The sequence below is a fragment of the Ascochyta rabiei genome, chromosome 13 (assembly GCF_004011695.2).
Source record: "Ascochyta rabiei chromosome 13, complete sequence".
Taxonomy (NCBI): Eukaryota; Fungi; Ascomycota; class Dothideomycetes; order Pleosporales; family Didymellaceae; genus Ascochyta; species Ascochyta rabiei.
The window spans coordinates 154,850-176,293 of record NC_082417.1 but is presented as its reverse complement, the minus strand read 5'-3'; the positions used below and the strand labels follow the sequence as shown (position 1 = coordinate 176,293).

The 21,444-nt window shown below is 53.8% G+C and overlaps 9 protein-coding genes across 9 annotated transcripts, besides 10 other annotated features; 6 read left to right on the top strand and 3 right to left on the bottom strand.

Moving 5' to 3' along the window:
- Positions 1–79: 79 nt before the first annotated feature.
- Positions 80–127: a tandem repeat.
- Positions 128–231: 104 nt separating this feature from the next.
- EKO05_0007655 (uncharacterized protein) lies at positions 232–626 on the top strand (the record flags this gene model as incomplete). The annotated part of the gene is made up of 2 exons (XM_038941161.1): positions 232–312; positions 405–626. 2 exons carry the CDS (start codon positions 232–234, stop codon positions 624–626), a joined length of 303 nt encoding a protein of 100 aa, XP_038797202.1.
- A 651-nt stretch (positions 627–1,277) lies between these two features.
- On the bottom strand, positions 1,278–3,362 carry EKO05_0007654 (uncharacterized protein; the record flags this gene model as incomplete). The annotated part of the gene is made up of 3 exons (XM_038941099.1): positions 1,278–2,575; positions 2,629–2,861; positions 2,929–3,362. 3 exons carry the CDS (start codon positions 3,360–3,362, stop codon positions 1,278–1,280), a joined length of 1,965 nt encoding a protein of 654 aa, XP_038797203.1.
- Positions 3,363–4,029: 667 nt separating this feature from the next.
- On the top strand, positions 4,030–5,042 carry EKO05_0007653 (uncharacterized protein; the record flags this gene model as incomplete). The annotated part of the gene is made up of 4 exons (XM_038941119.2): positions 4,030–4,123; positions 4,189–4,266; positions 4,316–4,568; positions 4,622–5,042. 4 exons carry the CDS (start codon positions 4,030–4,032, stop codon positions 5,040–5,042), a joined length of 846 nt encoding a protein of 281 aa, XP_038797204.2.
- A 32-nt stretch (positions 5,043–5,074) lies between these two features.
- Positions 5,075–5,098: a tandem repeat.
- Positions 5,099–5,203: 105 nt separating this feature from the next.
- Positions 5,204–5,243: a tandem repeat.
- A 704-nt stretch (positions 5,244–5,947) lies between these two features.
- EKO05_0007652 (snoRNA-binding rRNA-processing protein) lies at positions 5,948–7,480 on the bottom strand (the record flags this gene model as incomplete). The annotated part of the gene is made up of 2 exons (XM_038941023.1): positions 5,948–6,825; positions 6,874–7,480. The coding sequence occupies 2 exons, from the start codon at positions 7,478–7,480 to the stop codon at positions 5,948–5,950; spliced, it is 1,485 nt and encodes a 494-aa protein (XP_038797205.1).
- Positions 6,181–6,251: a tandem repeat.
- Positions 6,955–6,985: a tandem repeat.
- Positions 7,103–7,172: a tandem repeat.
- A 146-nt stretch (positions 7,481–7,626) lies between the features above and the next one.
- Positions 7,627–7,686: a tandem repeat.
- Positions 7,687–7,811: a tandem repeat.
- Positions 7,812–7,925: 114 nt separating this feature from the next.
- Positions 7,926–7,955: a tandem repeat.
- Positions 7,956–7,958: 3 nt separating this feature from the next.
- Positions 7,959–8,037: a tandem repeat.
- EKO05_0007651 (transcription factor, contains a PHD finger motif) lies at positions 7,977–9,755 on the top strand (the record flags this gene model as incomplete). Its single annotated transcript, XM_038946393.1, has 1 exon — positions 7,977–9,755. The coding sequence occupies one exon, from the start codon at positions 7,977–7,979 to the stop codon at positions 9,753–9,755; it is 1,779 nt and encodes a 592-aa protein (XP_038797207.1).
- A 692-nt stretch (positions 9,756–10,447) lies between these two features.
- EKO05_0007650 (uncharacterized protein) lies at positions 10,448–12,087 on the top strand (the record flags this gene model as incomplete). Its single annotated transcript, XM_038941006.1, has 2 exons — positions 10,448–10,496; positions 10,550–12,087. 2 exons carry the CDS (start codon positions 10,448–10,450, stop codon positions 12,085–12,087), a joined length of 1,587 nt encoding a protein of 528 aa, XP_038797208.1.
- A 1,519-nt stretch (positions 12,088–13,606) lies between these two features.
- EKO05_0007649 (tRNA dimethylallyltransferase) lies at positions 13,607–15,126 on the top strand (the record flags this gene model as incomplete). The annotated part of the gene is made up of 3 exons (XM_038940977.1): positions 13,607–13,672; positions 13,724–13,924; positions 13,972–15,126. The coding sequence occupies 3 exons, from the start codon at positions 13,607–13,609 to the stop codon at positions 15,124–15,126; spliced, it is 1,422 nt and encodes a 473-aa protein (XP_038797209.1).
- Positions 15,127–15,590: 464 nt separating this feature from the next.
- On the top strand, positions 15,591–16,451 carry EKO05_0007648 (uncharacterized protein; the record flags this gene model as incomplete). The annotated part of the gene is made up of 3 exons (XM_038940954.1): positions 15,591–15,831; positions 15,879–15,986; positions 16,045–16,451. The coding sequence occupies 3 exons, from the start codon at positions 15,591–15,593 to the stop codon at positions 16,449–16,451; spliced, it is 756 nt and encodes a 251-aa protein (XP_038797210.1).
- Positions 16,452–17,024: 573 nt separating this feature from the next.
- On the bottom strand, positions 17,025–20,702 carry EKO05_0007647 (uncharacterized protein; the record flags this gene model as incomplete). The annotated part of the gene is made up of 5 exons (XM_038941136.1): positions 17,025–17,432; positions 17,482–17,946; positions 18,135–18,704; positions 18,752–19,008; positions 19,058–20,702. 5 exons carry the CDS (start codon positions 20,700–20,702, stop codon positions 17,025–17,027), a joined length of 3,345 nt encoding a protein of 1,114 aa, XP_038797211.1.
- Between the last annotated feature and the right edge of the window lie 742 nt (positions 20,703–21,444).

The following is a 21,444-nucleotide window of genomic DNA, read 5'->3' as shown; positions in this document are numbered from 1 at the left end:
CCAGAGTACCACAAAGCTGCACGATGACGACGACCTCGAGCTTGAGAGCTCTTATCGATAAGCCGGTACTCCGCACGTAGCCACGGCCACGACCACGGCTACGACCACGGCTACGACCACGGCCACGACATGCGTAACAACTCAAGCTAACCAACCATTACTCCACTCTCAACATTCACTCCAAACTCGCCAAATCTTCCAGGTTACGATCCCACCAAACCCCACGCAACAATGCCCCAAGCAACCGCAACCATAAACGGCGTAGAAGTAGCCCGCACCTCCACCTGGGAGGTAGTCGACGGAAACATATACGTCCGTCATCCCCCGAAACCCTTCCTTCCTTCCTCCCTTTTCCAAAACCCTGCCCCAGATCTTCCCCTCCCGCTCCTAAAACCCCTGGATAGTTCCCGCCCACATCCATAACCCAATCCCACTTCACGCCAACCGCGACCTCAACCCACTGTCCCTACAAAGGCGACGCGAAATACTACACCCTCACGACCAACAAGACCGAGCTGGAAGACGCTGCCTGGTATTATCCTGAGCCCCTGCCGGCCATGGAGAGGATTAGGGGGTTTGTTGCGTTTTACAAAAAGGCGGGTGTCGAGGTCAGGGTGGAGGAGTAGGGTGTTGGTCGTGGAGGAAGAGGGGGATAGAGGGAAGTTTTCGGCTGGAGGGGAGGGGAACGTGTTGGGTGTGGAGGTTTGGGGGAGTGTAACCTTACCGATGTTTTTTTATTATTATTATTTTTTTATTTTTTTTATTTTTGGATGGAATTCTATGTAGTTGCTGTAACGAGTTTTTGTTTACTTGTCGGTTCTCACCCGCTCCACAGTATCACCTCCAGCGCAACCAATCCACCACGGAACGGCGGCTGTCCTGTTCGCTTCGCCGTCGGGCATGCCGCTGTTGGGGTATCTGAACATCGAATCCCAGATCGTTCGACCAGAGTATTCATCTGTCGAATCTAATGCTGTCGATGTTCAGTCTTCAGGAGCTCGGCCTCGGTGGTTACCGTGCCCAGATTCTACCCGGAGGAAGGAAAGCTGTTTGTAGCATGAACAAGCATTGGAGCAGTTGCTTGGTTTTTCGACCACGAGCCGGAGTATCGGGGTATTTCGGCCTTGGGAGCTTCAAGGATAGATCGGAGAATCCTGCATAGGCGATGCTCTGGAGGTTGATTTGTTCGGTGTTCTGAGCTCACGATTATCTGTGGTATAGCGTCAGTGTTGGGTGAAATCCTGTAATGGAGTTTTGTATCGTACATGAGATGAAAGCTAGTTGATGAGCGTGGCCGGCGCAGGTAGATGTGCCTCGCGTTCAAGGTGGGTAGGGGTTCCCCATTCTTTGCGGCCCCGCTGGCGTACCTCTTCTGCCTCCATGAACTTGCCCCGCGCTTCTAGCAGCAATGCAAGGGCGCAAATACTGTCAAGCGTTGATGGATGTTTCGACCCAAGTACCTTTTCCCTGGCTTGCAGTGCTTGTCGACGCTTCGCCTCTGCTTCCTCGTGCAGCCCCATCCTCTCTAGTACCATCCCAAGGTTGCTGATACTGATGATTGTTTCGGGATGCTCTGGTCCAAGTACCTTGATACTCCCCTCTAGTGCCTGTCGAAACATTGCCTCTGCTTCTTCGTACCTACCTAGCCTTTCTAACGCCGTACCGAGGTTGTCCATGCTAGCAAGTGTGTACGGATGCTCTGTCCCAAGCTGCTTTTTAAATCCTTCGAACGATTCTTCAAAGTGTGCTTTCGCCTCTTCATGACTGCCTGTTTTGACCAGCACTGATGCAAGGTTGCTAATGCTAGTAAGCGTGTTTGTGTGCCCCGGACCAAACACTTTGGTATTCCTTCCTAGAACCTCTCGATGCTTTTCCGCTGCTTCCACGTATCTTTCCAGCTTTTCTAGCACCAGCCCAAGATTGCCAATGCTAGCAAGAGTGGCTGGGTGCTCTGGTCCAAGCACCTTCTCGTTTCCTCTCAACACATGTCGTAACAGTCGCTCAGCCTGGATGTACATTCCCTGACCTTTTAGAACGTGGCCCAGAAGCTCCAGAGCCCGAAGGGTGTGCACGTCTTTGTCGCTACCATCGCTCTGGTGACTGCGGCTTTGAACAAGCAGGTCGCGGGCCACACATTCTGCCTTCCTGTACCTTCCTTGCTCAATGAGCACCCAGCCAAGATTGCGTAGGTTGCCTAAATTTTCTAATGGGGTGGTCCCGATTGATATCTGTGCCATTGCGATGCGTTCTCGTAGCTGCTGTTCCTCGTCTTGTTTGTATCGAGGTCGTGTATCAACAGACATTTGCTCATCAGTGCTAGGAATAGGAAACGACGAGCTGAAATGGTGGATTGAAAGCGACCGATACGCGAGGGCTGGACTTTGTCCGGTAAAATCACTGCCTTGATGGTGGACAAGGCTCGAGACTGACAATGCGGGAGAGGCTACCTGTGGATTCGGAACCACATAGTTGAAAGCACCTGACATGGACATCGAAGCTGCTGGAGAGTTCATTGAGATCAGCGCGGGAGAGCCTCGATCGGATATGGTATGGCATCCCAGAGCAGAAGGGGTGGCTTTAGCATGTTAGCAATAGATGGTACCTGTTAGTTATCAAATGTTCACTTACACGCTGCCGATATGGGGCTGTATAAGAAGCTCCCAGCCACGTCGTGTCTCTTCATCCATCGCTCGATCTTCTGTGGCGGCACATGATTGCCTCGCACATTAAAGATCAGCTCACGCTTATTGGTTTCGATTAGCTTTCTTCTTTGGCGTTTCCTGACAATCGCTTGCATCTCCTCTGGCTTCACGTTCTTGTCCTGGTTCCATTGGCTAATGCGTGTGCGGTATTGCCGCAGGCTGTGGCCGTTTCTGTCAGCAGCATCCTACGATACCGTTTTGCTTTGCGTCAACGAGAAGGACATACGTAGCGTCAAACCCGGTCTCCTCCTTGATCTTCTTCTTGACTTCCGGCAACGGCAATTTTTGCGTGATGTGCAGCTCCAGAATGCGGCCCTCGCACTGCTCCCAGGCGTCTGCACGCAAAGTCGGCGCTTTGCGCTTTCGCGGCCGAGCTGGCGGACCCATGGATGCTGCAGGTATCTTGGCTGCTGCAAGCCTGTACTGCCCATTAGTGACAGAATCCCCGCTTTGTTGCTCAAGGCTGGACAGCGTAACAGATGGGTTGTATGAGTTTGAGACGTAAGGCTGTGTAGTTGCAAGAAGAGCCTCCAGGTGTTGTACCGGCAAGGAAAATGCAGACATTTCATCAACACCGTAGGGCCCATGTGCTTGCTGTGTATAATCGTGTTGTAACATGTCGGCTGGTGCCAGATCGAACGAATATGGCGGCAAGGACATTATCGGCGCCGCTCCGCGTGTCAATCGTTCAAGAAAAGCAAAAATATTCTTCACCAAGACCATGAGGTGCTGATTCTGTCTCCGAGATGAAGGCAGATCGAGAGGCGAACTTATACTCCATGTTGCGTTCTGGGCCCCTGAGGAGAGGCTGTGATAATGTGTCGTGCCGTGCAAGCCACAGACGTCTGACCGAGGAAGGTGATTGGACACAGCTCACAACTCCCATTATCAAGGCGCTAGTGGCTGGCGCTAGTGCTCGCCTTGAAAGTGTTCAACGCTCATAGGCCCAACATCACAACTACAATGCATTCACAATTGGCCTTTTGCAAAACAGCGAATCATGGCAGAAAATGTGTGACGAAGGGCAAAGCTCGGCTTCTGCGTCTTCACCCGCTCACTATTCATTTCCTATGTTTGTAGGTTTATACCATGGCGCATTATCGCACCAGCCCTAGGGCCATGCTTTTAGGAGTTTTGATGCAGGAGCCAGTGCGAGAACACTTGCTGTGTATACGACTATAAAGAGCCAGCCAGATTTTACACTGGCAGTGATTTCTTCATGCGCTCAAATACCGTGAGGGATACACGCTTTTTGTCTCGCTCGAAACCCTAAAACAGCCTCCATCGATCCTCCGAATCCCGGTCTGGTTGTTGCACGTGACATAACATGGATCAATCTCACTGGATGAACCCCAATTATATACCCATCTTACCAGCTGATCAAGCTGGATATGACACCATACCGAGCACCGAGATTGGAGGTAAGTCTTGTTGCCCTCCACCATTGACTCGCCTTGATGGAGCGACACTAATGAATACCACCTAGCCGAAAACAACATCGATCCATCATATTGCAACTCACTGCGTGGTCCTCCCGAGAATGTTGACCAAAGTAGCACTGGAAGTTAGTTCAGGATTGCAATGCTTCCATCATATACCTAACAATACCGCAGCACGCAGCTTGAACAACCTTGATGACCCATTAATCTATTTACCTCGAAATACAATGGAAGAGTACAACGCCTCGACATGGTTTAACCCGAGCCTTTGGACGAACATGTATACTAGCGACACGTCAAAGTCGCTCTTCAACAGTGCTTATGATGAATCAACCATCCCCAACCGGCTCGCACTGCCATACAACGCATATGAGACAAACAACCCCTCAAACGGGTGTTACTACAAATTGCACGGGCAAACATCAAAGTAAGTAACACCAGCAGTCTGAATCAGGAGACCTCAACTCACCTACTCTTCAGCCAACCCGTCTCAACACACTACACTCCCGATCCATGCCACAATACCTCAAGCACACCCTACAACATCCCACCTCTTTACACTAATCTACATCGCTTGGTGACGGAATTCTACTTACCAGATGACAGCGCCAAAATAGAAGACAGTCCCCCTTCACCCGTTCCCAACGAAGCAGCAACAACAACAATCGGCTCCGTCCTGTCCAACGGCAAATTCACATGCAACAACTCCAAATGCAGCGACCTTAGTTTCGCGCGCCAGGCCGAACTGCGCCGCCACCACGCCACGCTCCACGCTCCGCACAAGCCGGAGTTCTGGTGCCAGGTGCCGGCCTGCCCACGTAGCATGGAAGCTGGGAACCGTCCATTCCATCGAAAGGACAAGCTGGCGGCGCATACTCGGAGCATGCATTCAGGTGCGTGAGGGGTCGTGGCTGTACGATGTTGTGTCAGCGTAAAAAAAAAAATAGAAAAGAAAAACCACCATCGACATTGGATGCCCGCAGACGTGCATGGCATGGCGAGTTGCGTACCGGGAGAAAGACACGGCAGAGGAGCGGACAGCACAGAAAAGCGGATGTGGACACAACCACATATACAAATACAATTCCAATACATTTGCAAACGCAGCACCCCTCCGCATCCAAAACATCTCAACACGAGACGCGTCGCACAAACGCAAACGAATCAACAAGCATCCGTCCCTGCGAGGAACAAGCCAAAACCAACGCTTCACGTATTTCCCAGCCGACGATAAAACGCGGTTTCCATCCTGCTTGTGTCCTGTCCTGGCTGGGAACGCTGGCTTCCATGTCGAAGACGGGAGACTAGACTAGACCGAGCTACTTGCCTCCTTAAGAGAAACAGTGCTGTTGCCATCGGTGCTGAGGGTAGGAGTAGAGTAGCGAGGATGCTGGGTAAGAACTTGGTAGAGAGATGGTGGGAAGAAAGATTGTAGTAAGGATAGAGAGATGGAGAGGAGATGAAGAGTGTATCTAAATAGATGGCTGAGATATATTTTTAGATGCTTTTAAATATACTGTGTTAAACGACATAATGATACAGAAGATTAGACAGCTAAACCACTCTGTATCTATACCTATAATATTATTGCCATTTATGCTAACAGTGGTGGTTTGGCAACCATGCTGTGATCGAGAAAGAACCAATGGAGAGACAGCATAAAGGGATATCACGGCAAGAAAAGAGGTATAGGGAGAAGATGGAGGGTATATTCAAAGTAGGTAAACCATGTGCTTTTCCTCCGTCTAGAAACGCCTTGTAATGCAATAACATGATGACACGACATGACGTGGCGTGTTTCAGCGACTACTCCATAACCATGGTATCGTCGCCATCCAAGCCGACAGCGGCAGCGGGCTCAGCGACAACACCACGCCCGCGGCCCTCGAGGAGCTCGCGGCGCACCTCGGGGCTGATGCCCTTGTGGCCGCGCGTGAGGAGGAGGTCGAGCAGAGCCTCGCGCTGGTCCTCTGTGATGTCGTTGCGGTAGCGCTGGGCGAAGGCAAGGAGGCATTGGTGCCAGATGACGGGGAGTTTGCCGGTGGCGGCGAGGTCGCCGGCGACGGAGTCGGTGTCCATTGCGTCGGCCGAGGAGGCGCCGACGGCGCGGAAGCGCAGGAAGTGGAAGACGAGTGCGTCGATGACTTTGAAGGGGAGCGCGTACTTCTTCTCCAGCAGCGTCTTGATGAAGATGTTGCAGGGCCCGGCGGCGTCGGGGTCACTGGACATTTGCTCGGCGGCGATTTCGCACAGGCGGTGTAGGGCGGCGGCTGAGTGCAGGACGGGCACCGAGACCTTGGCTACAACAGAGGCGACGATGGTGGCTTCGCGCTGGGTGCAGCGGCTCTCGGTGAGCATGGGGAAGACGATGCCCTTGAAGAAGGCGCTCGGCTTGTAGAGGGCCTTCTTCAAAGCGTTGTAGAGGTGCACGTTCAGCTTCTGTGTCTCGGCGATGTGCTGCTGGACGGCGGGGAGCAGGACGGTGTTGAGGAAGATCTGGGCGTTGTAGGGCTTCGAGGAGATGAAGATGCGGGTGGCGGCGTACATGGAGTTGGGTGTCCAGTTCTCGGGGCGCGTTATGGCGAGGAGCGTCTCCCAGGCGGGGATGGTGGGGAGGATCTTGAAGGGCTTGGGGAGCTTGCCGGCCTTGTAGCGGGAGAGGATGAGGCCGACCTTGCTGTAGACTGCGCGTTGTTAGGGGAGGTTTGGCCGGCGAAGCGCGCTCAACATACCTTCGACGACTTTGGCGGGCAGCTCGACGGCGTCTTCTGGAGCGCCGCCGCCGACGATCTCGCGGGGCCCTTGGTTGGCCTCGCCGCCGCCGCCGCCGCCTTCGTGCGCCGCGATCTTCTCGAGGATGAGGGCTGCCAGGTCTGTTCCTGGTCCAGAGGGCGCGACTTCTTGCCCCGGCCATTGGATGGGGTTGTCGTCGGTGGGGATGAACTTGTTCCACGCAGCCAGGTCGTCTGCATCGATCTCGACCTCCTCGACCTCCTCGTCGTCCTCGCCCCAGGCCTCGTCGTCGTCGTCGAACTGGCCGGAGACAATCTCCTCGAGATCGTCCTCGCCCAGCCGCTTCTCAAAGTCGAAGGCCGGGTTTGCGCCTTTGGGTGCGCCGCGCTGGTTCTCGCGCTCGTCCTCTTCCTCGAGCTCTCGTCCGATTTCGAGGATCTTGCGCGAGCTCTTCGAGTCGACGTAGCCCTGCTCGTCCTGCTGGTCTGTCTTGGCGCGCTTCTGGCGCTTGGCCTTTGTCTTGTAGGGGTCCGAGGGCAGGTATTCCTCTGCGAGCGGGTTGTGGCGCTCGCCCCGCACGCCGGGCGACTTGGGCACTCTCGGCATGGCGGGCGGTTGGATTGTGTGGGGGTGTCTGGACTGTTTCAACGACCTCGAATAGGCGTCAGACGGCTGCGATGGTGCCGTTTCTTGCTGTCGTTGGGTGTGCTGTCCTGGAGGCTGGGGGGTCTTTCAGCAAAGTCTGCCGGTGCGTGGTTGTGGTTGTGGTTGTGGTTGTGGTTGTGGTTGTGGTTGTGGTTGTTGTCGTGGTTGTCGTCGTCGTCGTGGTTGTCGTCGTCGTCGTTGCCGTCGTCGTCGTCGTCGTCGTTGCCGTCGTCGTCGTCGTCGTCGTTGCCGTCGTCGTCGTCGTCGTTGTCGTCGTCGTCGTCGTGGTCGTGGTTGGACCCCACACGGCAACAAAAAAGTTGACTTCGCGCTCGCGCCTAATCGACCCGAGCATGTGTGGTGGCCCGTGCAGATCGCCGGTCCCCTCCAGGTCCCAGGACAGACAACAGTCGACAGTCGACAGTCGACAGTCGACGCTCCGTCCCCCACCGCCGCCATGGCCGAACCGCCGCCGCCCTCGCGCTCCAACACGCCCACCGTCGCCGCCATGCGCCGCCCGCTCGAGGAAGATCACGTGCCCGCCGTCTCGTCTCCGCTCAACCCCAACCCCAATCTCCCGGATGCGGCGACGCGTCCACGGCCACGGGTGCCGCCCCGCGAGCGCGAGCAGCGGGAAAAGCGCGAGACGCTCAAGAAGCGCGAGGCCTCGGGCAGCGGCCGGGCCAACACGCCCAACCCAAAGGCCAAGAAGGACGGGCGCCCGCCCGCGGACTCGCCCATGCGCTACTCGATCCCCGAGCCCAAGGCGGCCGACTACAACGCGCCCAAGGACGGCGTGTTCCTGTCGCGCGAGCCCCTCCCCCTGTATGCCCCCGACGGGGCCACGGAGCTCAGGAAGCCGCACGACTACGCGTGGAACAAGAAGGGCTACAAGTACACCCACTGCGTCGCCGACCCGCTGTTCAGACACAAGCAGTACTACCGCCAGAGCGACTCGCGCCCGCATGGCCCGCGCATGAGCCACGAGGACTCGGACAAGTGGTTCTACTTCGACGACACCGCCACCGTGGTCTCGCAGGAGAAGGGCTGGCGCATGGGCCGCGGCAACGTGGTCGCAAGGGAGGGCCGCATCTACTACGAGGTCAAGGTGCTGCGCGGCATCCCGCCACACGGGCCCAAGGACCCCGTCGACCCCCGCACCGGCGACACAAGACCCGGCCCGCACATTCGCATGGGCTGGGCGCGCCGAGAGGCTCCGCTCGACGGGCCCGTGGGCTTCGACGGCTACAGCTACGGCATCACCGACGCCCGCTTCGAGGCACAGCACCGCTCGCGCGCCTCCAAGATCTTCAACCCGCTGCCCAAGGGCGCCAAGAGCAAGCACATGAAAGCCAGGCCGCCGCACGGCAAGCCCGTGCCCGTCGAGTATGTGACCGACCAGCACATCCAGGAAGGCGACGTCATCGGCCTGGAGATCCAGCTGCCCTCCCTCTCCATGCACCGCAAGGTCGTCGAGGGCATCTACAACCCCGCCGTCGACCTCGGCGACGGCTTCGACGCCGCCACCAACGCCGACCCCTTCGACCGCCCCCTCGACATCATCCGCGACCGCATCCCCGTGCCCTACAAGGGCAACTTCTACTTCGAGCAGCTCGACTACCAAGTCACCAAGATGGTCGAAGCCTACCACGACCGCGGCCCCGTCCCCAAGATCCACCCCTCGCCGAACCACGAAGACGTCAGCGTCCGCTCCTTGCCGCATTCGCACATCAAGGTCTACAAGAACGGGCAGGAGGTCGGCATTGCCTTTGAGAATCTCCTCGCCTTCCTGCCGCCCGCCAGTGTGCCGTCGGTCGAGGCCGTCAAAGCGGGAGCGCGAACAGGCTTCGACGACGGCATGGTTGGCTATCTCCCCGCCATCTCCGTCTTCAACGGCGGCATCGCCCAGGTGAACATGGGCCCACACTTTTGGTGTCCACCCGAGGAGATGAAGAAGCAACAGCAGCGCGACACGCAAATGGCCGACGGCGACCCCTCACACAAGCCCGTCCCGGACGGTCGAAGGCTGCGCGCCATTGGCGAGCGCTACAAGGAGCAGATTGCCGAGGATATTGTCTGGGACATCATCGACGAGGTCGACTTCTTCTCCCAGGACGGCGGGTGGGAGTACAAGGGCGAGGCACCGCAGGACGTCAAGGGGAGTGCCACGCCTAGGGCGCGTGGTTTTGCGAATCCAGACGAGAATCTGGGCGTCGAGGTGGGGAGGCGATACTGATGGCTGAACGCTGAGATGGCTGAACATGGCAGCGGCTATACATCAACACACTGTACCTTGAAATGGCTGTACATCAACACACTGTATGAGTAGTGAAAAGCGAATACCCATTGTTTTACTTCTGTAAATGAAACCCTCACTGCATAACATCAAGACGAGCGAGTTCTGATGCTATTGCTGTTACAGGCGTCAACGAAAGACCTTTTACACCTGATAACGGAAGTATTAGCAGCTAACTCATATCAAAAGAGTAAGACTAAGCCAGATGCTTGTAAGAGTTTTACAAAAATTATATGTATTAGTTAGTAAGAGAACAAAGTCTAATTACAAGTAAGCTTCTCTACTTATATATTAAAAGGTGCACTTTATACAAAGGTTACTATTCTTTAATAAGGCACTAAATCTAAGCGTTGAATAAGAATATGTAGGCAGTATGTAAACTACAGTGCTAATCCTAAGTCACGGGGTGTAAATGGTCTTTCGTGAACAACCTATAACCTCTTCGAGTATCGCGTGATCATGTGCGCGGATTCGGAACCCACAAAATCAAGATCCCGGAATACCACGTCGACTCATTTCACGCCTTCGCATTAACAAGTCAAGACATAGATTCTTGGCTAACAGGCTTGTATAGAGTAGAGTTTTCTTTTCAACCCCTATTTAGACTGTACATTGAATTACCTCCCCCTACTATGGACTCGAATCAGTTTCGCGATGCGGCAAAGGGAGCCATTGACGAGAGTATGTCCCTGAACCGCTTACTCATGCACGTGCAACATAGCTGACCGCTGCAGTCGCGACTTACTACGACAACATTGCAGACAGGTCCGTTTTGCCGTCAGTCACCCCCGGCTACCTGCGTCCTCTTATCCCAGACTCCGCACCAGAAGAAGGCGAATCATGGGAAACCATCCAATCCGACATCGACCGTGTCATCATGCCAGGCCTGACACACTGGCAATCGCCAAAGTTCATGGCCTTCTTCCCGTGCAATTCCTCCTTCCCGGCCATGCTTGGTGACATGTACTCGGGCGCTTTCAATGCCGCCGCCTTCAACTGGATCTGCTCACCTGCCATTACCGAGCTCGAGACCGTAGTCATGGACTGGGTAGCCAAGCTCATCGGCCTTCCTGATGCCTTCTTGAGTCAAGGAGAAGGGGGCGGAATCATCCAAGGAACCGCCAGTGAAGTCGTAGTCACAGCTGTCGTCGCAGCCCGCGAGCGCCTTATCCGCAGACGCCTCAAGGACATGCCTGAAGGCGAGGAGAAGCTGGACGCCGCCGCCGACCTGCGCGGCAAACTCGTAGCCATGGGCTCTGAGCACGCGCATTCATCCACCCAAAAAGCTGCCATCATCGCCGGCACACGCTTCCGCACAGTGTCAGCCCCTGCAGAAAATGGCTACAGCGTGTCGGCAGCATCTCTCAGGAAGACGATTGAAGAGTGCAAAACAAAGGGCCTCATCCCCTTCTACTTCACCGCCACGCTCGGCAGCACTGCAACCTGCGCGGTGGACGACCTCGCCGGCATCGCCGAGCTCGCCAAAGAGTATCCCGACATCTGGATCCACGTCGACGCCGCCTACGCCGGCTCCGCGCTCGTGTGCCCTGAGTACCACCATCTCTGCCCGCCCCTCGCTGCCTTCGACTCGTTCAACTTCAACCTACACAAGTGGCTCCTCGTCAACTTCGACTGCAGCGCCTTCTTCATCAAGCGCCGCGCCGACCTCATCGACACGTACTCCATCACGCCCTCGTACCTACGCAACTCCTTCACCGAATCCGGCCTCGTCACCGACTACCGCGACTGGCAGATCCCCTTGGGACGGCGTTTCCGCTCGCTCAAAGTCTGGTTCGTGCTACGCTCCTACGGCGTCAAGGGCCTGCAAGCCTTCATCCGCAATCACATCCAGCTAGGCGAGTACTTTGCCTCGCAAATAAAATCCCGCCCAGATCTCTTCACAATCACAACAGACGCCGCATTCGGTCTCGTCACCTTCCAAGCCACGCCCCCGCCGCCCTCTTCCAGCGCAACCAAAGCTGACCAACCGAACCCCGCGCACGAAGCGTACACCAGCGACTTCACCCCCAGCGGCGCAGCGCAGTATCGTGAAGATTGCAATCTGGCGACTAAGAAGGTGTACGAGAAGATCAACAGCCAGGGCGAGTTTTATATTAGTAGCTCGGTCGTGTGCGGGACGTATATCATTCGTATCGTAAGCGCCAACATGGCGGCAGAGGAGAAGTATCTCAAGCTGGTGTTTGACCGGCTTGTTCAGGCGGCGGAAGAAGAGCGGGGCGGGAAGGGTGGTGAGAATGGGGGGGCTGCGTAGTGTGGAGTGTGGTGTGCGAGAGTACACACCATATTAAGATACGTAGTATGCTGTAACGCAATGCATTATATCACAAAGAATAGAATCTAGCAACTAAAAAGTGTATAAGAAGACTAAAAGCGAGAAATTTCCTTTCTGGTTAGTAGTTGTCACGGCAGAAAATAGACCTATATAATGTGGCTAAGGAGGCAAGTCAATGTGCGTACAAATACTTCCTTTTTGGCTGCGACAGTAGTTTATTTACGTCTGAAACGTAAGTCATCTGCATTTTAAGTGCTAACACAGTAACTAAGGCGAGATGATGTGGGTTAGTAACTAACTAGCTTGTCTGAGCAGCTTGTAAAGAGCAGAGTCGGGGTAGTACTAGGAAGCGCGATGTTGCACAGTGTAGTGTACAGTACAGTACGAGAATTAACGATATATGACACATAAACATGCACCCACCGCACCACACCGCACAACACAACACATGAGCACAGATGACCGATAGCAGAACCCAGCTTCCAGCACTTCTCTGCACCCTGATACATCCTATGCACCGCCTTCCATTCACTTCTCCGACGGCCCTGCAGTTTCGCACGTTTCGTCACACGCGAGCAGGACAGCAGTGGTGATATCAAGCAAACTCGCACCCAGCGCGTGCCGCGGCGTATGAGGGAAACAATCAGAGCCTCGGCCGACCAGCCGCTCGAGGATACACCGTGGCCGCGACTTCGCGCGTCTACCGCGTATCGCCCGCGCTCACTAGAGAGACGTAATGCCGGACAAATACAGCCTCGTTCAGCTAGCGGGCAAAGGCGCGATGAGTTTTGGATAAGGACCTGTTGAAGGTAGTCAGCGGTTCAACTTAAGCCACCAAAAAAGCAATACACAATCTGTTTGAGTGTCAGCGTGTCAGGCTACATAGATGTCAAGTGGATGCTGAGAGGTTCGATGAAAATTTGAACATGTTTCTGTTGTCCGCACAGTTCATGCCTTCTACTGTTTACTTGAGTTCAGCTGTTCGTGGACAATCTGGTCTCGGGATTTCAGGTTTATTAAACGGAGCCGAACACCTTTGGAAGGTACATGTCTACGTTACCAACAGGTGGTGCATGCTGACCGCTCTCATAAAGCTGATCTATGAAAGTAACTGTTCTTTTCAATACCTCGTTCGAAAGATGGGTTCGTGAAGTAGATTCGGGCGAGATGTGGTTAATTGGGGGGAGTGCGGTGAAGAACACGATGACGTAGACGTGTCGCGCAACATCCTGACTTGCCACAATATACAGTTATATCACATGATCGTGCTGTAACATAATATTTTTTTTACTCTCTTTCAACGACTATGGGCTGCATAGGTCATCATGATATCGGATAGAACTGAGGTTCGACGCGATCCAAAAAGGTTTAGCGCTTCCTCGCTTGGGCGCCAGCCAGTAATGGCTGTTTTCGCCCACTATGGCGTCGCTCTCGAGTGCGACTCGGATTCAACAGCGGATGTATGCTTCGACTCGGTAGACTCTACAGTACTTTCAAGATGGCGCAGGCGCCAACACAACCCTTGATCGCCATTGTGGGCGCAACGGGCACGGGCAAGTCGGATGTAAGACTGAGTCCTGGACGCGCGCCTTCAAGTACTGATCACATCAGGTAGTTGGCTGTTGAGATAGCACGCAAGTTCAATGGCGAGATTATCAACGGAGATGCAATGCAGCTGTATCATGGCTTGCCCATCATAACTAACAAGATTACGACGGAAGAGATGGGAGGAGTACCGCATCATCTCCTGGGATGCATTGGCCTAGATCAAGAGACGTGGACCGTTGGCAAGTTTGTGAGTAATGCTCTGGCTGTGGTGAGTATCTCAAGATCTTAGTCTTGTTATTTTATTAATGGGACCAGATCGATGAAATTCGAAGCCGGGGCAAGCTTCCTATCCTTGTTGGGGGAACTCACTACTACACCCAGTCGCTGTTGTTTAAGGATGCGCTCTCAAAGGAACCCGCACTGGAACTGAAAGAAGACAGCGAGCACTTCTCGATTTTGGATGAGCCGACCAGCGTCATCCTGGAGAAGCTGAGAGAAGTGGATCCCGTGATGGCGAACCGGTGGCATCCGAACGAGAGCAGAAAGATTCAGCGCTCTCTCGAGATTTATCTGAGGACCGGAAAGCCAGCTTCACAAGTCTACGACGAACAACGTATTAAGCGAGAGATCGAGCAGAATTCTGCAGAAGTCGATCAAGCCGAGAGTAGCACAGGTCTGCGCTTTCCCACCTTACTGTTCTGGGTGTATGCCAACAGAGACATTCTGTATCCACGCCTTGATGGACGTGTCGACAAGATGCTCGCCAAGGGCCTTCTATCGGAGGTTGAGGAGTTGACGAGATTCCGGGCCGACCACGAAGCGCGCACAGGATCCGCTGTAGACCAGAGCCGCGGCATCTGGGTGTCGATAGGTTACAAAGAGTTTCTGGATTACCAGGGCGCGCTGGCCGACAACACTCTCTCTTCAGCAGAGCTCGAAAAACTGAAAATTGCAGCCGTAGAGAAGACTCAGGCTGCAACGAGACAATACGCAAACCGCCAGGCTCGATGGATACGAATCAAGCTCCTGAATGCCTTGTTTGGTGCAGGTTACAAAGGCAATATGTTCCTTCTCGACGGTAGCGATCTTCCAAACTGGGAGAGCAACGTCATAGCACCGGCCACTGCAGTTACCAACAAGTTCCTGTCTGGTCAACCGCTAGAAGACCCTCTGACATTGTCTTCTGCCGCTGCAGAGAATCTGACCCCAAAACGAAATTACGATCTCGGGCAACGTCCGGACCTGTGGCAGCAGAAGACATGCGAGACATGCGGCACGGTCGCGATCACGGAGAACGACTGGAAGCTACACGGGCAGAGTCGTTCACACAGACGGGCTGTTGGCATCAAGAAGAAACAAGCGAACGCGAAAGCTCGTCCAACAAAAGATCGTAGCGCACTGCAGGCCGATGTGGTGGACTTACTCGAGACGTACCTAGGCAGGCATGTGGGTGATGAGCAAGAAGAGTAAGACTAAGAAATATTACGCCGACATATACCAAGGCCAACGAGCTGTTCATCTGGTTGCTCTCATTCTTCACGGCATTCCAGCGAATAGTGCAATCAGGTGAAGGTATCACACTCACCTGGTTACTGCCCTTGGATTCCCTCAAGGCTCCTGGACAATCGTCGGACATCTATTCCACCTCGCGTCTCCTAGCGAAGACGCTCCAGTGGCAAGATTTTCGGCTATGAGATATACAAAGAACCCGTCACTGGGATTACCCAATTGAGATGTGAATAGGTCAGCCTTGGCACACCACAAGATGCGTCTTTCCCCTCAAGTACGTCAATAATAAAGACCTGCCCTCTCAGAATCACAAAGCGATTTTTCTGGTCGCTGTTCTCCACTCCAACCTGATCTACAATTTCGATCCAATCGAAACCCTCAAGGCTGAGCTCACAACACGAATCGCTTCAACACAAGTATTGACCATGTTCAAGACGATGCACCTCGGCTACGGAAAAGTAGGCAGTGAGAGCTCCGATGACGACGAGCAGCCAGGATCCGGCCGCGTCACAATAGGGACTAGAGTCTGCAATACTATCAGATGGCTTCGATGGCCGTCCACATTCTTCCTACTCTTTCTCATCCTCACAACCGAGATGTCGATTCTGCGCAGGCAGCCAGCCACACTGTCAATCGGCAGCGAGATCAACGGGATCGTTCCTAATTGTATGTGTTAGCAGTCATCGAACTGGACCACACACTGACCTCTCCAGTCGGCACCTACCAAAAAAAGTTCACCGCAGACGACCGCTACAACTCCGACCACGAGACCTACGAGTCCTTCAACGAAACAAAGCAAAACTGGCTGCACCTCGCCCCCAGTACGCCCTCCCCCCTCAACAAACCCAAACCCAACACCCTACTGACCCACCCCTGCAGAAGGCGGCGGCTTCATCCACATCCCGACCCCAACCACCTACACCCTCCCACCGCCAATGCACTTCCCCGAGCTCCCCACAAAATCCCTCTACACCCTCGCCGCCTTCCACCAAATGCACTGCCTCTACCACGTAACCGCGTACACGGACACGCTAGTCCTGCAGCTGCGCGCGGGCAACACGACGGTTGACGAGCACCAGCTGTCGCACAACAACCACTGCATCAACTACCTACGGAACGCGATCATGTGCACTGCGGACACGACGCTCGAGGGGCAAGCGCAGACGAAGGGGTGGCGGGATACCGCTGGGACGGATGGGACGGGGGGACTGCACGTGTGTCGGGACTGGGATGAGGTTGTTGCGTGGGCGGAGGGAAGGAGGTTATATGACATTCTGCATTTGTAGGGTGTGTGCGCTGTGCACTGTACACTGTGGGGTATGCGCACTTGAGCTTTTTTTTTGACTTGGACAGTGTCTGCTGTGTTGATACCGCACGTGTTAGCAACGAGACTCATGCTTCGCGTCGCAATCAATATCGCTTCGTACTGTCGTGCCCTTGGCTCAGAAGCAGATTGTGAATACCAGCCACGACCATGGTGGAAGTCTTGGGCGTGAAAAATAATAATCTATCAGTCTACGGGAAAAAAAATCTACAATCGGAAGCTGCACAGATGCCGCAGTCGAGTCGAGGTTCTCGATGCAGGGAGAGGGAGTCCTGAGATTGCAACTAGCGAAACAGTTTACAGTGTAGAAACAAAGTAGTTAAGAAGAGTGAAAGCAACAGTCTATAAACTCTGAATAACATGGAAAAGATGAGTCTTAATAGTGAAAAAGCAACAGTCTAAAAGCGCGAGATGGACCCAAGAAATCCGGAGCAAAAAAAAAAAAGAAAGGATGCAAGGAAAAAGAGAAGATAACCACTAAGCCTTAACCAGTCCAACCCATCTACTCCTGTAGCTCACGATCCGTCATAGTCACTCACATCCAGAACATGGTATGCGCAATGCGCGCACTCCACGGGTTCCTATCAGGCCCGTTCTTGTAGAAGACCCGCTTCGCCTTCTGCATCGTATGGTTGGTACAAGCGTCTTCGACCGTCTTGCGATCCTGGAGTTCATGAACCCGCTCAGCGTCTTCCTTTGTGTGTCGAGCGTTGCCGGCCCCGGGTGCGCCGTATGTGGCCTTTCGACGCGCCGCCAGGCGCTTCTCCTCGGCTCGCTTGAAGTTCTTTAGGTCGTTGCGGAGCGTTTTGCCGTCTTGCGTCGTGACCAAGAAGTCGCGGAGGTAGCAGCGGCCGCGCTCGCAGAGGCGGTCGGCGTAGTAGGCTGGGGAGGCGTAGGATACTGCGCTGGTTGTCCGGACGTAGGTGAAGCACAACTCGTGGGTCTGGGTTGTGGTCAGTTGGAATCAGAATGCGTAGGCGTTCGAGACTTACTAGCTGCCGCAGCTCTTCGACAGTCCTGTCCATCTCGTTGCGTAGAACGAAGTAGTGCGCTGGTCGCGCGGTGCCTTGGAGAGGGGAGTGCGATTGAAGGTAGAAATCGGCGTAGTAGGGTGAGGTGACTACATCATCCACGTAGGTCCCGGGTTGGCAGTTTCCGTTGTTCGTAGCTCCATTCTCTGGGTAAAAGCGTACGTGGTGCCGCTTAGCGCAAACGATGGCTGTTAACTTGGGTAATCCACCGCTGAAGGATTTACCATGATACTCCTTCTTCAGTTCTTGAAGGGCCCTCGGGAATGCGGACATGATCTGGCTGAGCTCTTCGTCTCGGACAGCCGCGTACTGTCCCTCTGACACACCGTCTCGATAGTAGATTATGTTTCTGGGAAGACGGAACTTGTTGATGACGACCCAATCCTTGATTCGCTCAACGATCATGCTTTCGATATCATCAATCATCTGCCCATGTTAGTGTGCCGAAGTAACGAAACTCATCGTGTACTTGCCTCTTTCTTGCCAGCGCCTTGAAGTCGCATTGAGCCCAGAAACCTCCCAGCGTGATCATCAACAGACCCTACTATCGCGGCGATGGAAGGACAGCCGGCGATGGAGCTGCTATTGGGATGAGTGACGTCAGCTCCAAGTACCAGAGTGTCTGCCATGATCTCCGTGAGCTTTCCGTGCCGGATGGTATGGTTTGACCCAGCAGCTTTTAGGTTAGCCTTCATCATGATGTTGGCCATCTTGGGGGCGATTCCTTGGTCAAAAATTCGTCCGGTCATACAGATCGAGTGACAGCCGAAAGTCCTGTCGGTTAGATCCTTGAACCGAGAGTACGCTTCGACATCTCGGCTGCCTAGGATCAGCAGAACAAGGTCTGGGTTGGACTTCCGAATGGCGTGTTCAATGGCTGAGGCGTTTTTGGGATCGTTCAGGGGGTGAGTGCCAATGAAGTTGATTGTAGCAACGCCGTACATGGTATCGGCAAAATCGGAAAACTTGTTCCTAGCCAACGCTTGAGTCGGTCCCGTGACGCTGCGGTCAGCAAGTACCAACGTTCTGAATACGCGTTTGTTCGTGCGGTAGAAGGTTTGCCCCCGCAAGTTCCACGGTCTACCTTCGACAGCCTTTATGCCGTATTGGATCGTAGGGAAGCTGAATTGGTGACTGGGAACGAGCAGCATACGTGGGTCCAGAGTCAGAGCGGAGCATTGTGACTGTACCAAGTCAGCGAGATATCCAAGACCTTCTGCCCAAAACTTACCAAAGGTCTAGCATCATTCTCCGTGGGGGCGATTCCGAGTGCTTTCAGCGCCTCAACATCTACCCTAGCGGCGCCTTCTTCAGGTTTCAAACACGCGGTTTCGAGCATTGATTCGGTCAAAGCTGTGGGCACTACGCTCTTGTACATCTGGTAGGGTACGATTAGCAAGTCCTCTGGGGCGTACCACTTTGGCTCCAAAGAGGAGCCAAGGTTGATAGCTGGAAGATCTGGATGGCGGATCGTTCTGTTCGGGTACGCTGGCATGAGATTAGCTCGGAAGGTTCTCGTAGGAGGCGTAGCAGTTACTGTTCTGTAGATGGATGAGCACGTTGTGCCTAACACCATTTACGTCATCAAAGTACTGGTCTCGAAGTAAATCGCCGAATCCCTGAATGGTTTTGACACGAGCTTGAGGAGTATTCAGACGCTCGTAGGCTTCCGGCTTGTTCTGGTCTCCACGCAAGAGTTCGATGTGTACACGCAACCCTCTCAGGACTCCTTCTACCTCCCATCGGTTGAAAGTCAGAGTGTCTCGCATGACCTCACTGACCCTGACATTGTTGAAAAATGCGCTTGTGCAAGGATTGACGTTAAGTAGAACGTGGCGGACTCCGGCTTTGACGGTGTAGTAGTATCCTCTCATCGTACAAAGAGAGACCGAGTTCTGACGTGCAGAACCCCTCAGAGCATTGGTTCCGCGCTTGCTGAAGAATTTGTTGGCTCCTACCTGGACCATATCCGATGTTGTCTCTCCGAAGCACTTGGACACGATGATGTTCAGTGCGCGCTTTGCGGGTTCCAAATCAGCACTTGCATAGTTGGGGCCAATGTTTGTGTGCTTCAGAAGACTAGCAACATCGACCATACCCTCAAATATGAATGTGATTCCGATGTTTGTCAATCCGTCCTGTAGCTGATGTTGCAACATCCAAGCAGAACCAGCGTTCTGGCCATCACCATCGATTCGATGATGCTGCGGCCCTACTGACGAATGAAGCGGTTTCCAGGCAACGATGGTGTCGAAGTGATTTGTTGCAAAGAACGCTGAATGATCCTTCAGGAAATCGTACGAGTCCATAGTTGTCTTCATCAGCGCACGAATCTTCCTCTTGTTTCTACCTTGGAGAGTCGATCCAATCTTGTATTGGTAGAGTTTTTGATCCGGTTGAATGGTAAGCTGGAAATGGTTGGTGTAGACTCTTCCCTTTGCATCAACAAAGCTCTCTCTGGTGTGGAAGTCTGCCTTTACTGTTTGCAAAACTGAAAGCTTCTCCTTGGTGTCCGGCTTTGGTTTGATGATAAGACCCCCTCTCACCATCTCGCGGACATCAGGAGCGTTCCGAGCTTGCAAAGGCTGTACGTTCTCATCTTCGTAAGCAATCGGAATAGCTGAGCCAGCTGACGGAGCCGGACCCGTGGAAGCGGCAGCGGCACCGGAGTTTGTCGTAGGAAGAGCGCGCGTGGAGCTCGAGACGTTCAACCCACCCAACGCAGCAGATAGGTTGGCAGCGGGGGCAGAAGCTGTAGCGACAGGAGCAATGACGTGAGGAGCCGCAACAGCCGACACTGGTGGAGCCGCAGTAGCTGAAGGCGGAACAGCGGAGGCCGAAGCAACACTACTGGACCTAGTCACATCTTGCGTATCCGAAATCTGGTATCTCAGCTTGCCGCTGTTGAAGGGTGTGAGACCATCTTGTCGATTGTTGTGTTCACGCTGGAGCTGGTGAATGTAAGCAACAGCAGCATCCTCATGCCCTGCGCCAAAGACCTCGTTACTGAAAGGGGTACGTTGGTCGGGAAGGGGGAATGCTCTGGGGCAGTCGAGGAGTTTGTGTTTCCTGCTCTTGCCACTCTTGCACCAGATGCATAGGGGAGAGGCTTTGTCGGTGTCGATGCGGGCTTTGAAGTCATGTCGCAGGTGATCGACGTTGACATTGGGTATGGCAACCATGGCTGGCGGCCACTGAAGGGTTGTCTGAGAGATCAGGTCTAATGAGGTGCGCTGCTCAGGAATGGACCGAGAAGCTCTGATGGTGATCTTCCAACAGGCAGATGCAACCTACATATACCATCACAGCCCTACCCAGCTTGCTACTATCAGCTGCTTCAGCGCCCCGTGCATCTTCGCAAACAACAGGTCACCAGAAGACCGCTTGTCAACCACATCCTGCTCCGCACATGAAAGAGAGTCCAAGCAAGCAGGGTGAGACAACCCTCAGTCTCAGTCACAGACGCGGTCGAGCTGGGTTGTCGTAGGACACGAGACATGGAAGATGCGAGGCTGATCATTGCTCCACGCCTGCTCCACTTGTCGAATGGGAAGCGTGATAGTAGTAAGTGGCTTGTGGTGGTAGGAGATGTGTGGGCGGGACTGGTCGATCCTGCCGTGTTGTGGTGAGCAAAGGGTCACCTGCTGCAATAATAGTAAGTAATCTCCTAGTATAGTCTAATAAAGATTCATTTAATACAACACCACAACCACCTCACCACTACAATAAGAAGAAGTAACCTCCTAGTATTTTTCTAAAAAAGATTCATCTAATACAACACCACAACCACCTCACTACTACAATAAGAAGAAGTAATCTCCTAGTATAGTCTAAAAAAGATTCATTTGATATAATACAACACCACAACCACCTCACCACTACAATAAGAAGAAGTAACCTCCTAGTATTTTTCTAAAAAAAGAT